This window comes from Melopsittacus undulatus, chromosome Z (genome assembly GCF_012275295.1).
Source record: "Melopsittacus undulatus isolate bMelUnd1 chromosome Z, bMelUnd1.mat.Z, whole genome shotgun sequence".
Lineage (NCBI taxonomy): Eukaryota > Metazoa > Chordata > Aves > Psittaciformes > Psittaculidae > Melopsittacus > Melopsittacus undulatus.
This window is the reverse complement of record NC_047557.1, coordinates 42,134,963-42,153,206: the sequence shown is the minus strand read 5'-3', so window position 1 is coordinate 42,153,206 and position 18,244 is coordinate 42,134,963. Positions and strand designations below refer to the sequence as shown.

General features: G+C 37.6%; 1 protein-coding gene across 1 annotated transcript in view; it reads left to right on the top strand.

The window, feature by feature from the left end:
* Positions 1-17,637, top strand: part of FRMD3 (FERM domain containing 3) — a 142,402-nt gene extending 124,765 nt beyond the window's left edge. Inside the window, exons 13-14 of the mRNA XM_034073253.1 lie at positions 104-225; positions 14,235-17,637. Coding sequence (XP_033929144.1) covers positions 104-225; positions 14,235-14,830 — 718 coding nt within the window. The 3' untranslated portion in view covers positions 14,831-17,637. The remainder of the gene's footprint in view (positions 1-103; positions 226-14,234) is intronic.
* The last annotated feature ends 607 nt before the right edge of the window (positions 17,638-18,244 follow it).

The window sequence follows — 18,244 nt, the reverse complement described above, 5'->3', positions numbered from 1 at the left end:
CAAGGCCTAGTGTGATTTATGCAAAATAATTCTAAGATGACACATGTTGGATTCCAGTTGTTTCCTTGCGAATAAGTTGATGCTGTTTTCCCTTTTCTTTTAGAACCAGCATTACCCAGAGTCGCAGCTCTCCCTCCTGGAACAAGCAACTCATAATCAACATGGAACCTCTACAACCTCTCCTTCCTTCTCCCTCTGAGGAGGAAGAGGCTCCTTTAGACAAAGGTGAGTCACTTGCCCGATTCATGCCAAATACTACCAGTATTTGTTATAAAACATATGGAAAAAGGTATGTTACTGGCTCAGGGATATGGAAAATATCTAATTTTTATTAGAAGTCCACTATTAAGCCTCTGCACATCATACTGTCACACGATTTTGTGCCAATTACTTGCCAGTTGCTAGGGGACAAAGCCATCAAAGATGGCAATAGCAGAATCTGAAGGGGTGTTTTAGCAGCTTCAGCCTGCCTTGTACTCCTTAGAATAATCCTTTCAGATGGAAAATAAAAACAGATGGAGCTCATATGAAATTCTGTCTTACAAATCTACTATGGCTATCATGCTGAAGTGAAGCTGTTCTACAAAAAAAGCACAAATTGTCCAGTGGTTTTGCAGACATGTAAGAAAGGGTATGCTCATAAATGGCCATTTTTTGTGGGAAGAAAGATTTTAGATGCCTGCGATATCACAGTAATAGTTACTTTAGCATTTGATGCTTATGTAAGAGGATTTGAAAACAAGTAATGGCATTTTATTTTTATTAGAATGGCAAGCATAAATATCCTGAGTTTGTCTATTGGTGACCCGTTCTTCAAGAGGTAAATCTCCAGTCTGCACTTAGAGGCCATACACAAGTGTTCAGTTACTAATTTAAGCACCTACATTTGAATTGCTATTCTTACCTAAATGTGCTTTTATTCCTGTTTTAAATTATAGTTATGTAACTTAACTTACCTAAGAGACTGGCCATCAGCAAATACATATTCTATCAAATTAAAAAAACTAGTTTCAGCTAGTCTCAAGTCCTTGTGTTTTAGGTTTTGTAGGTCATCTCTCAGTTCTTTGTTGCTGCAACTTAAGATTCTTCAGGCTCTCACACTGCTTGTTACTGGCTCTTGTTTTGCGCTAATGTCCATTCTGTCTCCAGAAGAAAGAGGCACGGCATTGTAAAGATGCAACAATAAAGTACTGTCGTGCGTAGGAGGTTATTCTGAGAATTAGATTTTACATGTGTCATTATCAGGTGTGTTTGGGAAGATCATTTCTATGTTTTGAACCTAAAATATTCTTCAGAATGCACCTACCTAAAGAAGTTTTAAGTGTATCCAGAAGTGTGATTGCAAAATTCATCTTTGTCACAGATGGCAAAATTAGACCCTTCCAGTTGGTCTTGTTAGGTCCTTTGCATGGTTGTATTCCATATGCAGTTGAAAGCATTGTATTATTTTTGGTACTGATGTAAGAATTGTATGGCTGCCTTCTTTCACCATCTAATTTGGTGAGGCAGATTATTGCCTGTCCTGCTCACTTGGCAGTTGTTTTGCAGGTGGTAGATCATTGTCTGGATTTTCCAGCACCAGATGCTATCAGGACTTCATGTATTTGAGTAGTCCAACTAAAAAAACAATAATTAAAAAAAAAAAGGCAAAACCACACCTCTTGAGTCACAGGATATTAATGTGGGTTTAAGAAAGTGATGGAAACTCAAGTCACTTGATACCTGTGTGCTCAGGTTTCATACATGAATTATTTTCCTGGTAACGTTGACTTTTGCCTTTGGAGCAACCAAAGGGAAAGGAGCATGCTTCAGTAGTTCTATTAATTGATCTTCCTTGTACTGCATCTGAGAAAAAAGAAAGTTGATGTCCTCATTGATCTTTTAAGAATTTGTATATCTTATGAAATTGTATGCTGTGTATCTGAGTTGTATACAGAGAGCTCTTATCCTTTAGCAAACTTATTTTTGTGTGTCACTCAAATATAATACTACATTAACAACAATTAATTGGCATGAATGACATTTCATTTACACTGCAGAGTCTTTGTTGCATCTTAAAAGCATGTATGGGAATGAACACACGGCAGCTACTACCAGACTAGATATGTGTCTGTGTGTGAGTTCTCACCTGTGTAAGCTTTGGTTGTAGAGTAGAGGCATATGGATCTTTTATGGGTATAGCTGAGGCAACAACACATGAAAAATTTGCCACGTAAGAATAATAATATGAACAAATACTAAAAAAATACTAGCAAAATAATAATGTTAAATACCTGTTCATGTGTCATGTCTGTAGAGCAAGAAGACTATTACAGGTAATCAAGTTCACCTTTTTTCCTGGGCACAGCTGAGTGTTGTTGCACTTAATTTTTACAGGAAAAAGAAAATTTTTTAATCCTGACTGTTTCTCTGGTTAGAACTGATACACAGCTTGTCAACAATCATATTTTTAAAATCATACCTGCTGTATATGACACATACATTAGAGAGAATAATGAAATGTCTTGTGCCATGCAGCATCAAACAGCTTTTCCCTGTGAAATTAGCAGCAGCAATACTCCTGTTAGCTGATTGTATATGGGGTGTGTGTTTGTGTGTGTGTATAATAACAAACACTGTGAATGTAGGAGTTCATCAGATTTCTTAGTGACTTTTCTAAATAAAATACCAGTTCCATTTTTAGATTTCGCTGGTGTGTAGAGATATATAATTTTTTCTAATATTCCGTTAATATTCCATTAAATTTAGTACAGGCCAAAGTGAGCATCTGTAGGAGAGGTTGATTGAGAGCATTCTCCCATTTATGGATCATGATTCCATTTATGGAATGAAATCTGGTCTCACTACTGCACACTTTGTCGTGCAAGCTTTTGGGGCTCTTTCAAAGAATGTTCTGGACTCAGGAGGTTTTAACATCACTGTGTGCATCCCCATGTCTGTATTCAACAAACTTGGATTTACAGTCTCAAACTATATAACTGAGCCCTACAAGATCTAAAACCAACTTTTTTAACAAACAAACCTTTTGCTTCAAGATAACAATACTAGTGCTAACAACAAACAGCTCTCCCAGCTTTCCTTTGTAGCTTAGTTACAAATTCTCAGATTTTTAGGTGTTTACCATGACATGTGTCTACAAAATAAGATCACTACTTTCGTCACAAACTAAACAACATTGCCCCCATCACTTTAATAAGATACCTCTGAAATCTGAAGACAGGTGATGTACCTCCTTTTCACAAATACATTGGAATTGTTATTCTTGAATAGATTTTTTCTGTTTGTGATGGAAAGATGCTAGTTTTGAGGAGTTTTTTTCAGCTTTAGCTTTCTGGTTTTGGGAAGGGACTGATACTGCTTTCATAAACCATACTTCCTGGTTTTAATAGGCGCTACCTAACCATCTGCTGTTTTCTGCCTTCTCACAAATGGCAAGGGTCTCTGCCACAGTTACCACGAGTAGTCATCAGCTGTGTATTATATAAAGTAGCAAATTAGGAAGGGGGAGAGTGATAAGAGCTGGAAAACCAATTAACTACTGAGAGGAACCTTTGCCTTGCTGGCTCTCTTCTTCACGCAGAATGTCCTGGGCAGCAGTGGAGGAGAGAAGCAGGCTTCTTGTTTTGCAAATCTTTGTGGAAAAACATCTTCAAACCATTACACAGAATGTGCAGCTAATGTCAAATCATGCACTCTTCTTTCTCTCAGGAGATAAAGCCTGTGCCTTACTTGCTGAGAGTTACTGGTAGCAACAGAGGGCTGCAAGGTTTCAACATAGATCTCAGTTTTGTATACATGCTTTGTGGGGAGTGACTTGACATCTCACAGCCATTTCTGTTTTGCATGGTCATAGTCACATGAAACATAAATGATAAATGTTTATTTATCAACATGAATGTCCTCCTGTTGGAAATCATTCACAGCCTTGTCCAGGTGACACTTCTGTCCTTGATTAGACTGTCCTTTGCATATTGAACATGGTAGTGGTTAGGCTTTGTAAGAATTGGTGCTTTCCAGTTCTTGTAACTGTGTAAAAAGTGAATATTCCATGCTTTAAAGCAAGATTTTAATAATTCTCTTTTGGCTGTTACAACAGTTGTGAGAATGAAGGTGAGAAAAGCAGACAGAATCTTACTTTTGAAGTGGTGACAAAATGGAGATAGGAAGCAAAGGAGCACTTGATCTTTCCTGAGAGTCCTTGCAGAGAAGGAAAGGAAGAAGAAGAAGAATTCACCTGCAGGTGAATGTGTTAAAAGCAGCATTGCTGGAATTTCATATTCTGGGGGCCAGGCAGGGCAGAGGAACCACTGTAGATTCTTCCCAAAGCTCTGTTGAAGCAGATGTTTATCATGAGAGAATTCTCTTTATGTAAAATACACCTTTTCAGGACTCTATCCCCTACCCTCTTTTTTCCCACATAGTCACATGCAAATCAGTGATTTTATGGTGCAGAGGAAATAATGATGTCAGATAATGAACACTCAGATGGTACACATGTCATAAATATTAAACGTAGGGATTCTGGGAATTGAGATACTGGTTCCCCATATGCCCACTACTTCCAATTTATCTCCTTTCTGTGGTTTCAGTGGGCCCAGTAAAAGCTCCCTTTCCACTTGGACAGTTTGAAGCTGTGCACGTGGTTGCATTCCAGCTTCCAGCTGGAGTAAGTTATCAGCCAGCCTATGTGCGTCATGCCTTTTTTAGGAGCCTGCATATCTCTGCAGCACTGTGACAGGGAAGGTGCCCAGCCTTCTGAAGATCACTTCTTTCTGGTGTATACAGAATGTGTCTAATAGTTGTCCATAAGTGGGAACTGGAGCACATATGCAGAGACACATTTTTCCCACACTTAGGAATTTTCTTCTTTTGTTCATACATGGGCAGATCAGCTTTGATTTTAGGCTTCATCTTATTGGTTTCCTTGTGACTAAGGTTTGTAAGCACAGCATAGGATTTTTCCTTTTGAATCTATGTGTTTTATGCGATTATTTTCCAGGCAGCAGTGGGGAACTGACATCAGTAGCTAAATCAAAGCTCTTCAAAAACATAATGGCCACAGTGTCATTTTGCTCTTTGAAAAACAGATCCTAAATACTGGCCTTTTGTTTCACTGTGCTGTTTTGATGCCTTGGATATTTCTATGCTTGTGTGTGGTTCAGCTGTTATGCTAGCAACTGCTAACTGCAATGGATGCCGTGGAAGTTTGTATTGTGTGTTATGAGGCATTTGGAAATGCTTAAAAATAACCTCTCATTCTGTTCCCCACTGGGATATTTTTGTTGGCCATGTTAGAAGCATGTCATTTGATTCACTGAGACTGACTTGTGTTAGTCTCTTAAAACTCAGTGGGAACCCAAGGAAAGGTCAAAGCTGGTATGGGTAGAGCCTTTAGAAGACTTTGAGAAGAGGAATTAATAGTCAGAATGGTGAAATGTCTTGTAAAAATCCAAACCAAGAGAAGCATTCATTTGCGGATGGTTAACCACTGCAACAAGGAAGTGTGCATTCGATTACTGCGGCATGGCTCCAAGATCACAGCCAGAAGGGCTGGTAAATTTGCATTTATTTGACTCAAACCTTTCTCCCCTCTCTCCTCTCATATTTTTTATGCTAATAATGGTCTCTTGGAAAGGAACTATCCTGCAAATGACAATGTTACATCAAGTACAGCAGAGAATAAGGATGAATTACTGACAGGAGCAGAGTTGCAAATGGGGAATGAATAAGACAAAACTTATATGACATTTGTTGAAGTATTTTGTAAATTGTGGATTTTTTTGTTAATTGCTGAAAAATAAGTGACTCAAATTTTGCCCTTGTAGTTTTCTTGGACTGAGATGAAGAAATATTTTGAAGCTCTGATAATTTCTGTCAAAATTAAATAGTTCTTAAATTAGCAGATAGGTTGGTAGCAGCTTTTGAATGTCAGCTGAATACAGTAGTGGATACAGTTTAGTGTTTTACTGCAGTTGAGTGGGTTGCCAGATCATAACTTTGTTGGTTTTAATTTTCTGGAGACTGAATAATTTAATATACTGAATAATAGTACTGGGGTGCACTGGGGAAAGGAGTCTAATCTGGACCTATTTTTCACTAAATATAACAGTGTGCAACCCAAGGAAGAAAAAGTATTCAGTATTGCTTTGGATAGCAGCCAAAACAAAGTTGGTTTGTGGTTTTGGTTTTTTTTTTTCCTTGTTTTTATACCGAATCCCTTTGCCAAAGATGGATTGGTCCCTCTCTCAATCTGTATGTCTCTGTTTCCTTACAGTATTAAGACATTTCAAAAACTGTTTCTCCGTGCTTTCTGTGGTACTGTTTGGTTTTGGTATTTTTGCATATGTGGCTGACAGATTTCAATTTCCATGCACCTGGATAAAATTATGCCTTTGTATTGAATCTTCATTTTAGAAATGAGTATTTACAGAAGAATTAACTGAGAATGTGGCAAAGACGAGAATATTTTCAGACTTTTGGCTCCTGAAAATCAGAAAACACTAAGCACAGTAGCTATAGGAGTATCTGTTTCTTGCAGTGATTTACCTGTTAGCAGCAACAGCTGCTGGTTGCTTTTGCTTCATGATGGGGAGATATATTGTTTACAAGAAAGCAACTGCCTTGATTAAAAAATAGAAAGCCATATTGAAAAAGCATTAGTATTTACATATTTTATATTCCTACACCTCAGAGGTTAAATGTTTGCTCCAAATAGATACAACAGATACTTGGCAGTCCTGGGGTAATGGTTGGTCTTGATAATCTTAAAGATCTTTTCCCACACAAGTGATTCTATGATTCTAAGATGACACCAGTCTAGTAGCAGATTTGTGCATTGGGGCTACATTGATTCTTAAAACTCTTGATTTTGCAGTACTGTTTATAGGATGTTACTCATTTTGGTGTGCACATGCATAAAGCCTGTATATCAGCCTGATATGACATGAAACCTAAAGGCTGAAGTTAGCTTGTGCAAAACCCATGGCAGGGAGCATAACTCCTTGGGAAAACCCTATTGTGGTTGCTACGCCTCCAGAGCAACACTGACTTGCACCAGGAGGGCTCACCCCAAGCTGAGTGGAGATGCTGAAATGATCAGCTTGTCCTTTCCTTTGGTGCCAAGCTTTCACATCAGTGTCCATTTATTTTCAGCCTTGCTCTCTTTGGCCTGGTGCTAGACACTGACTCGCTCTATTCCCTTCATCAGCTCCTCTGATTTCCCTGAGCTGTTGACAGATGTACCTTGCCTTCTCATTCCTGCTCCCATGACACTCTGTTCTCTTCCTGTTACTCTCTTCAGCCTTTTTGCTGCTTAATCCTGGTTCTGGAAGGAGGTCAGCAATGCTGGGGTGGGCTTCTTGCAGGCCAGAGGGAGGCTAGAGACAGACTCCAGAGCATCCACTGTGCTGAATGGTCTGTTCTGCTTCTATCTCTGTGAGTTAGGTGCCCTTTGTGGGGTGTTAAAGGTGGGGTGGCATCCTATAAACAGTACTAATGGCTGCACTAGCTGTGACATTAGCTGAACGCTGTTGGGGGGCAAGTTGTAACACCACAGTCACATTGTTTGCAACTGATGTGAATTGGCAGCTGTGACAGGGCTTTGCTCCCTTCTAGAAGTTCTTGTAAAACAAATGGGAATGGCCAGGTGGAAAACCAGGCCACTATCTAAAAAGAAGTTACTATAAACTGTCATTGATTTATTCTCCTTGCAAAGCTAGAACAGGTGTCTTCTGTCGGTACAGGATGTGGGTAAGGTACAGATCTATGGCCTCCTACTCCTGAGGGTTACACATCTGACTGTGACGTAGATTGTTTTGATGTAGATCCTGTGAAGGGGAATATTTGAGTTTACTGCAATTCTAGATTCTGTTTCTCTTTCCTACATCTTCTCTGTGACATGTGAGCACTTTGCTCATGTGAGAAAGTCACCCTCTCCCCTCTGAAAGATCACTCTATTCATAGCACAAATAAATTTTATCCACATTGTAAATAAGCGAGGGAATACACAATATTTCTAGAGGAAATAATAAAAGGGATAGGAAGGAACTGTCCTAATTGCAGTTGGCTGGCCACTTCATATACAGTTTACACATGTACTTGAAGTGTTCCAAGCACTGCTCTTTTTAGACCATGTCTAATTTTTCAGATCTCTTTTTAAGATAAAGAAATACTCAGTCTTGTTCCTTTCTTCACTATACAAAGCCTTTATAGGTGTGTAGTTGTGTGTACAATACAGTAAAGCTGTATCCAGTATATCTGTCCACCAGACAGTGTGTGAACTGAATTTTTAAATAAGCAGAGAATACATTTTTCTGGGAGCTATATTTCCAGCAACTGAATCTTCTCGAGAATGGTGGAGCTGGGGCTGCCCTTCATCCAGCTAATCCTCAGCTGCTGCTTTTGGCACCTTTAGAAATACTAGCAGCTGACAATCTTTATGTCTGACCTCTTGTACATTCATGTTCGCAGAAGATGAACACTGTAAAGTCATGTTTTATTAAGCTGTTTATGTTCCTATCTGCTGTAGCAGGTTAGAAGTTTGGAACAATCCCAATACTTGGTGGAAGAGAAGTACTGAGTTTTGCTAGCATAATGAAAACTGTTTGTCTCTGAAAATTTTGTCCAGTTGCCAGAAAAGTGTAGCAATTTTTTTCTAGAGGTTTATAATATAAGAAATAACATTGATCTCATTTACTTGACATTTCGATAATATGTATTAAAAGATTCTGACCTGTGGAATGTAAGCTGCCTGTAAAAATATAAAATGAAGAATGAAAGGAAGAAGTTCTTGATTAAATGTAATTTAATACTCAAGTCATTGTGCTTTAAATCTAAACACAATACAAATTTTAATTATTACCAAAGAAATAGTAGGCATTTCAAAATATAGCCTGACAGATTATACGTTATTCCTATAAGGGTGGTAGCAAAATAATTGTTATGTATGGATAGGAGTAAAGGATTTGCACCAGTGTTGTAGAGTCATTAAAGGACATTGGCTTTTGACTTGCTTTAGCTTTCATGCTCTCTTTTATCATTGGAAGATATTGAGGATCTTTTCCTTTTTTTTCAACCTGGTTGTATTGCTTCAGATAGCTGACTTTCTTGAAGGCTGTCCAAAAGCTACATATTCTGAAAAACTTGTTTCTTAAATTTGGGCCACTGGAATACTTATTGTACTGCAGAGTGATTTCGAATTTTGGTGCTTTAATGTGATATTCTCATGCCTGCATAAGCGTCGTAAATTATATTTGCCGTAATGAAGATACACTTATGTCCTTTCAAACTGTCAAAATCTGAGTGGCCCAACATACTTATCTGTATATTGCAACATGACTGGAATTTTGCTGTGGACTTACATCGTCTAGGGTTAATATCTAATTGTTTCCTCAGTCATTCACTTAGAAACATTGTGGTGCTATAGCACATAGGAAGAAATTAAAAGAACAGCTTTGTATATATATGTAAAAATTATATATAATATAAATATATTTTAATATCAAATGAGCTTGCATCAGCAGTTAGTGTCCATTCTGTTTTCAGTTTTTTAAAATAAAATATTATTTATTTACACTTGTGTATGGCTGATGTAAAATGCAATTACTTTGATTTAATATGTTTTAACAAAACATAAACAAGTTGAAAATTCTTATTATCTGCTCAAACTACATAAGGGACTATGAAGTTAATCTACACTTTGGAACTTTGACACATTCAATTTTTAAAACCCCTGATCTGAAAGGGTTCCTCTCCCGCCTTCTGTCTACAGGTTAATTACAAAGTTAAAAGTTTGCCAGTTACTTGAGAAAAATACAGTTTTAATGAAAGTTAATATCTTTCTTATTAATGTTCACTATGTATGTTATGCATGTTTGAATTTACTCTGGAGAAGGAGAGAAGGCTCAAGAATCATAAACTGGGGTAACCTTTCTCTGCAGTAGCTGCAGCTGTCCTCTTTATGATGAGAAACATGATGAAGATATGTTACTGACCTTGCATCTAAGCAGGTATAGATAAGCCTACGGCCTGGATTCTCAAATTTGGGTAGTTAAAATTAGGTCCTTTAATCCATACTGAAGTGCCCTAAGCAAGTGGATCAACTTACCTTTTACTCAAGAGAAAGTGAAAAGTACATTTGAAAATCAAATTGTAGTCCTTGTAAATTTAAAAATATGTGCTCTGGAGTTTAAGAATTCTGCCTTTTATGTTTTAAGATAGCATGAGTGCATCCTCAAATGACTCAGAGTATAGTTTGATGATCCAGCATTACCTGCTTAGGAGAAAGATCCACCCAAATCTCTTCTCACCTCCTAGTGGTCATACAGTGTTGTATCTACTTTCAATCAGTCTGTATCCTCTTGATGACTGTTGCAGATTGTTTGTTAATGGCAAAGACTGATGTAGACAATAAATTCCAGCACAAAACGTGTTTCATGCTAAAATAGGTTGAATGTCTAAAATGGCTGTGATAGAAGAGGACAGAGTACTTGAGGCAAGGAATTGTTAGCTGAGCAGTCCAATTAAGCTAATAAGGAGATATTTGCATTTTATTGAGGACAAGGTTTAATTCATCTATGCAGATCTGCTGGCTAAGTACCAGTGAAAGGAGCACTCCCTGCTAATGTGCTGCATTTGCAAAAACATCTGTCAATGCATTTCAGGAAGAAAAACAATTGTCTTCCAAGCTTAGCTTTACTAAGTGGCTTATTCAGAGGAGAAACTCTTTTGGGTTGATTTAACCAGAATGTGAAACCACACCTGGAGGTGTGGCCAGTGTATATCTTCGAGAACAAGAAGCAAATTACAGAGCGAGAGATCTGTTGGGGTCATTTTGAAGACTTAATAGGAAAAGTTAATTTTGATGGTTAATGTGCTCTACTGAAGGGGGGTAGGGAAATGTTTCCATAGGATTATATTCTGTAATGAAGAGGTTTTCTGTAATGAATGTAACATGACACATAAGAGTATGCTCTAGGAAGGGGATCCAGGAAGTGTGTTGTCAGGTAAGGACCAAGCTAGCTTATTCAAGGAGTGATTAAATAAGTTAGTGTGCGTGTTTTCTATAATTTTTGATGCATTTTAGAAGTATCCGTAATATGTTATATAGTCTATCTTGTATTTACTGGCATTTCAAGTGCAAAAAGATTTTAAAGTTACCAGATATTAAAAAGTCATTGCTCACTCAGTTTTTGGGAAGTCTATAAACTGGGATAACTTATCAAGTACCTTACTTACTGTCATGGTTTAAAACCCAACCACAGTCTCCCTCTCACCACCCCCACCCCCAGCCCCCCCCCCCACCCGCTCCCAGAGGGATGGGGAGGAGAACCGAAGGAGTGCAACTCCCACGGGTTGCAACAAGAGCAGTCCAGTAACTAAGGTATAACACAAGTCACTACTGCTACCACCAATAAAAACAATGATAGAGGAAATAAACAAGGGGAGAGAATACAATACTACCTGCCAAAACAAGCCTGACCCGGAAGAGAACAAGTCCGAGCCCTTCCAGCCAACTCCCGGTTACCTCCCTGGGCATGACGTGCTGTGGTATGGAATACCTCTTTGGCTAGTTTGGATCGGGTGTCCTGTCTCTGCTTCCCCCCGGCCTCCGCTCCTTCCCTGGAAGAGCATGAGACTCACAAAGTCCTTGATCAAAGTAAACATTTGAGCAGTAACTACAAACATAGGTGCTATCAACACCATTCCCAGACCGAAAGTCAAAGCACAGCACTGCACCAGCTACCAAGAAGGAGAAAAAATGACTGCTACTTCTGAACCCAGGACACATACCCTTTTGAGTGCCTGGACAACATAGAATCATAGAACAACATGCTAACAAACAGAGCTGCAGAGGTTGCATAGAGGATCTTGTGGTTACTGTCAGGCACTCTGACATACAACAGGCTATTATGGTAGATATTTCCATGAAGAAATGTCTCAACAAGTGACTCCTAGTGCAGGAGCCCTTTTTCACAAAATATTGATCTGCTCATTTAACTTTGTATTGGCAGATTTTTCTGCAAATACCAAGTATTTTGGGATCTGGCAGAAATGTGATCATGCACCTGTGTCTGGCCTAGGGCAGGTCTACTGGCCTGGTAGTGCAGAGGCCTGGTATCAGTTATGAAACTGAGATTTTCATGGATACGTCCTGTCCTGAGCATGGTAGTTATGGTAGATAACAAAAAGAAAAAAAAAATTAAAGTTGAGGTGGTAAGACCTTGTCATTCAGGAAATGCAAAATTTGTAACATTGAGAAAGTCCAGGGTGGGGTTTGTGTCACCCAGTTTCACTGAAATGTAGTCATGTCTGCTGCTGGTTTAATGATCATTAGCCAGTGACACAAGAATACTATTTTTCTATCTAGTCAAATAGAAGGAAACTAGGTTTCAGCAACAATGATAATAATCTCAGTGGAGTGAATAGTACCAAAAAATCAGTGACATTATAAAAAAAAATGTGAAAAGGCTTCTGATTTCAAAGTGAGATTCTTTGCAGAATTTTGGTCAGTTACAATTGAGTTACTATTTAAAATTGTAGCTTAGAATTATGATCCAATATGATCTAAATTGTGTATCTTCCTATATTGTAGCTGTCTTTATGATATGGATTTTTGCTTTTCCATTTTTGTCCTGTGTTATATGTCTACAGAGCAGTGATGCATCTTAATGTTCAAGTCACACTTTATTTCCCTCATTTCAATATAACCATAATGGGCCTTTTGTTTATTTTTTTTTGTATGTTTACCATCCTTTAATAGGAAACTTTCATAGAGCTTGCTGAGACTCATTTACTTCACACTGAACACCATTATGTCTAGCCTAATTAGCACTGGAGAAGTACTGCTTTTCTGATTACTTGTTTTTCTGTATTAATACATTTTCTTGTATTCCACATTGTTTTAAAGACTCTGAACCTTAATATTTACAGCATTAAAACTGAAAAGAATTTTCGATGGTGTCAGTTCACTCTTATGGATCTTTCACTGATATAAAATACTTAGCCTAATTTGAATTATAAATAGTACACTGACATGAATTTCCCAAGCTGCTTGTTGGACAAGTCATGTAACATTATATTGATTTTACCTACTAAATCTTTATCTATATGTTGCATTTGGATTAGCCATTACTAAGGAATGAAGAGATGCGGAACATCACAAAATAAGAAGTACCAAGTGTTACTATATATTATTGTTGCATGTGATGATGTATATGGTCTGTTCCTTCTGAGCATAGATGACCTCTGATGATGGTAATGAGCACTGGACATGGGCCAAATTTAAAACTGTTTTTCCCATCAGTTTGTTTGAGTTCTGTACCTGACTCTTGCTCATTCCACTCCTGCAGCTGACAACTAACAGTGGTCTCTGCAGTGTTGGTGTAGCTACAAAGCAGCTAGACTTCTGTGCAGACTTACTGCTGTTACTATTAGACTGGAAAAAGGGAAGTGAGTTTTGAGAGGAGAGAACTTGGGCAGAGAGAGGAGTCATAAGAAATAAGCATTCCAGTAAGGCTAAGAAAGACTCTTCTGTAAGGGAAAGAGAGAAATTTAAAGGAGAGGGCAAAGAGACTATAAGTATGAAGAGCAGAAAGATTACTGGAACTAAAACAAGACATGAAGAGGAAGAGCTTTTTAAACTGATGAGACATTTTCATGCTGTTTCAATTATATCTAATACTCATACTGTGTCAGCCTTCCTCTCCTTTTATCCTCTCAACTTTTAATGTGAACTTATAATGCTAATCTACTGTCTCCTTCTAATTTCATGCTCTATTAAAAATTCCCAACCTCAGCCATTATCACTTCCCAACCTTATCACTTTCTCCTCATTCACCTCAGAGAAATAAAGGTGGATTGTTGTTGTTGTTCTTATTAGGCACCAAATAGTACCAGTTCAGATATACTAGGTATTCATTTATATCAGAAGTCTGATTGCCAGTAGAAAATCAGCTGTTCTGTTTTCTCCTTTATGTTACACTGTTATTAGCCGTAGCTGTATCAAAGTTAAGCAGCTCTGGTATACTGTAGTGTTGTAAAGAAGTTCCTCTCCTCTGGTACTCTTCAAAAAAACTTTTCCAGTTTTTACAAACCGTGTATAGTCTGGTTTCAATATGCAAAGTGACTGCGGAATCTTCTTTCCAATCCCTGTTAGATACTATTGGAAGGCTGAGGGTTTTGGTGGGGTTTTTTTAGGGCAGAGATTTAGGATTACTATTTTCATCTTTTTTCAGGTGTCCAACTGCCAAGGGAAGATGAGATTTCAGTACCAGTGACCTCAAGCTCGCCAGTTAAGGACACTGTGGAGAATGTTGATCTTGCCATTGAACAGGAAGAGAAAATGAAAGAAGAACCTTTAACCATCTCAGAACTGGTATACAATCCTAGTGCCAGCTTGCTGCCCACTCCTGTTGATGATGAGATTGACATTCTCTTTGATACCTCTCCAAGAGTAGAGTATGAGAAAGATGATACGGATTCATTTGAGGAACTGGAAGCAGATGAAAATGCATTTTTGATTGCCGAGGAGGAAGAACTGAAAGAAGCTCGGAGAGCGCTTAGGTGGAGCTGTGACTTTCTAATGGGCAACATAGAGGTGAATGCCTTTGTGAAGAGTTTCTCCAGACTTCTCTTTGTAGGCCTTGGACTGTTACTGTTTGTGTTCCCTCTTCTCCTTGTTCTTCTGGAGTCGGACCTTCAAATCTCTTTTCTCCATGAAATTCGTCAGACACCTGAGTTTCAGCAGTTTCATATTGAATATTACTGCCCCCTTAGGCAGTGGGTGGCTTGCAAAATAAACTTCATTCGTGACATGCTGGGCAGCTTTTAAATTTTAAATAAATATGGTAAAACTAAGGGCTATATTCAAAAATTCAGTTAGTGCCAGCTTGCCATGATGCCCCTGGAAACAGTAGCTGTTCCAGACAGCTTCATATCCACACATGGATAAACTTACAGATTTTTCAAGTTCTTAAGTTTGCTTTGCATTGTTAAATTTCCTGTTTAACTACAGTCTTTTATGGTCAGGTTTCAGTAACCAAAAAGAAGATTTATTCTAATTGCATTTCAGACTTCCTCCTCATCTATTACATCATATAAGATGGGATCACAATAAGTTTCATTGTCCTTAACCTTTCAATCCATGACACTAAATCCAATGAAACTGAAAGAAAAACTGTTTTGAATATACTCCTTAGTGCAGCAATCTTCTAACCAATGCCTATACAAGCAATGTTTATGCTGGGTTTTTGTTTTTGGTTTGTTTTTCTGTTTGTTTGGGTTTTTAAAATTTTATGTGTTTAAAATATTTTGGTAATTTTTTAGCAAAAGACAACTTCGGATGTTATTTAAATGTACAAGTTGGTAAGAATAATGCACAAGGGAATTGGGGATGTTTTTAGTGTTTTTGTTTTTAAAGTAGTGGTTGCAGAATGAGTAAGTTTAATATAGGTCTATAAAGAGAGACAGTGGTTTGGGAAATACATAGAAAGTTCACTCAAGTTCAGTAGGGGCTGCCTGGGGGAGGTAAAAGGACACCAAGTACGCAGAAGAATTTCTGAAAGGCACAGTTGTAAAGCTGATGGGAGTGAGCAGAAAGGAAAGTAATGGTACTTCCTCTTAGCTGTCGGGTTGTCTTACATATTATCAGTGCTGTAGAAAGTCTCTACAAGATAGAGATATTTTGGAAAAGAGTGAGTTCAGTCTAAATGTAGATTATTTTAGATAACATCAAAGTAGACAATAGTAAGTAGGAAGAAAAAAAGCCAAAGCCCTCACTTAAATTAGTAGGTGAGTGAGCTACTTTTAAATATTATAAAGAGGAAAAGCAACATGTTTTATATTTGTTTTTGAAAGCAAAGCATTAGGCTATACAGTTGACATAAAAGTATTCTACTGACTCACCATTAAAGGCTTTAAGAGATACATCTTAATCCTTGATGCCCATCATTACTAATCTCTAAGACATGTTTTCTGTGCATACGAATATGCTTGGTTTCATACATTGCAGTAGTATACTTACCCCCTTTACTTGTTATTACAAATCTAGTTACATGATCTAATGCTGTTTCATGTAACATGGGTTTGTATAACTAAAGGTATTCCAACATAGCTTAGAGAATATGCTTAAGTAATTCTTGTCAGTGCTGAGAACATTTGATTGCCCTCAAATATGCCACAGAGGTTGTACTTAAGAAAGCTTTTAGCCTTCCTTTCCCTGATCTTAGTGCAGATGTATTTCATATTTAAACTAGGGAACTCTGATTTTGGCCTCACAGTCTTTCTTCTGCTTAGATATTTATGAATTGGAGACATATTTGAGGCTATTTTATTAGATGTCCATTTAACACATTGTAACTGCCTCTCTAATTCCTACTAAATAAATTTCTTTCATTTCAGTATCAGAGAACCAGTTTTCCTTGGTTTTCTCATGTAAGCCTTTGCAAATAACAAGTTTGAAAATGGCAATTTCCTTAGAGGATTTCTCCTTACCTTCTAATCTTCTCCAGTTTTTAAGGGAACAAAACAGTTACATGGCTTAGGAGTTCCCTTTCTCAGTTGAAAACTTTTGGATTCCTATTCATTTCCCAATGAACAAATGCTAAATTAAACACTTTTTTTCCTCTTGACTGTGCTTGTCCTTGCCAGTCTCTTCCCCAGAATCATTATTGATAAGTTACTTGATGTATATTTCTTCTTGTGCTACTTGCAGCTAAATGTTCCTTTCCCTTGAGGTAGTAATCATTCAGCCTAGAAATGGAGAGTGAACTAAAGTAGATGTTAGGCCTTAATGGGAAATTACTCACATTATTTCTAAACAAAGGTGTCAGAAAAGGTATTTAAAGTGATAAAGGCTGTGAGAACTGTCATCCTGCTGGACTATAGAGACATGGTTCCACACAGGCTCCTGTGTAAGTATGGTAATTATACAAAAAAAAAAAGAAAAGAAAAAGTTAGATCCTATGCTCTAAAATATAGTCTTGTCCCTGTAAATTATAGCATTCCAAAAGTAGGTGTATTGTTATGCTTGATTTAACTCTATCAGAAAATAACTGAGTTGCATGAGAATATAATCTCAAAAAATGTGCAGTGCAGTGAAGTTTTATGTAGGGTTAAATGCAAGTGTATGTGTGCACATGTGCCTGCCTTTACTAATCATGTGCATATATTCAGGCCTGGTCTTTTAAAATTCTTCACTTTCTTCCTGATACTTTCTGGTCTGTCAAACTAATTTAACTGAAAGGCATGAGAAACCTATAATGTAAAGACCAGGACCATGTATTACATGCAGAATTATATGATTGGGTGTATTCAGAGAGAGTAGCAGTCTAGTATTTTATTGGTGAGGATGACGGACTTGGATTATGGAGCATCTATAGGTACAGTATTGTGTATTTCTGTCTGTGTTTGGATTATATTGTAAAATGTATGTACTTGAAATATATTTTGTGATTTGTCTAACATTTGTAAACACAACTCTGGGAAGAATTAAAACCTGTTTTATTTAATGGAGATTAAGGGGAAAATATACCTGTAACTTGAGCCTTATCTTTGTACAGTGAATTTCACATTTCTATATGTCAACATCCTGATTGTTTTGTATGTTGATATGATGGCAGGAAACCCTAATAAAAATACACTGGAGAAAAGCTTTATGCAGTTATGACAGTTATTATGGTAAAAGATGTTTCACAAATGCTGCATTTTGCTGAGAATTAGTTGGTACATGCTGTAGTGCAGTTTTCTTAGGACTCTTACAATTTTCTTTAACATGCATTTTTTTAATTCATCAGCTGGAGAGACATTAAGAAAGTGTTTTAGAATAGGATGCTATTAACATGGCTTCAGATGCACTAACCAATGCGTTGCCCAGTTACCATGTAAGAGTTAGGCACACTCTTAAATTTGCCCCAAAATAAAATTACTACACACAGAATACTAATTGAGAAGTCTGGTTTTAAAGTCAGACCCTGGCTGTAGACGTATGGCTGCAACCTTTTGATAGGCAGATCTGGCTAGAGTGTTACGCAAGCAAAGCTGTACAGCTTTTCGATGGAGCTTGCATGCATCGAGTTGGCCTGGAGCTCAGACAGTGCAAATGCCTTGTGTAAGAAAGATACAGTCTGCAAAGAGGTAATTGAACATCATCTTGGGGAGCTAAGTCAGAGAAAAAAATAGCTGCTATATTTATTTCATTCTGTCTTTTCCCATATTAGCTTACTTACAATTTCAATGCAGATGTGTT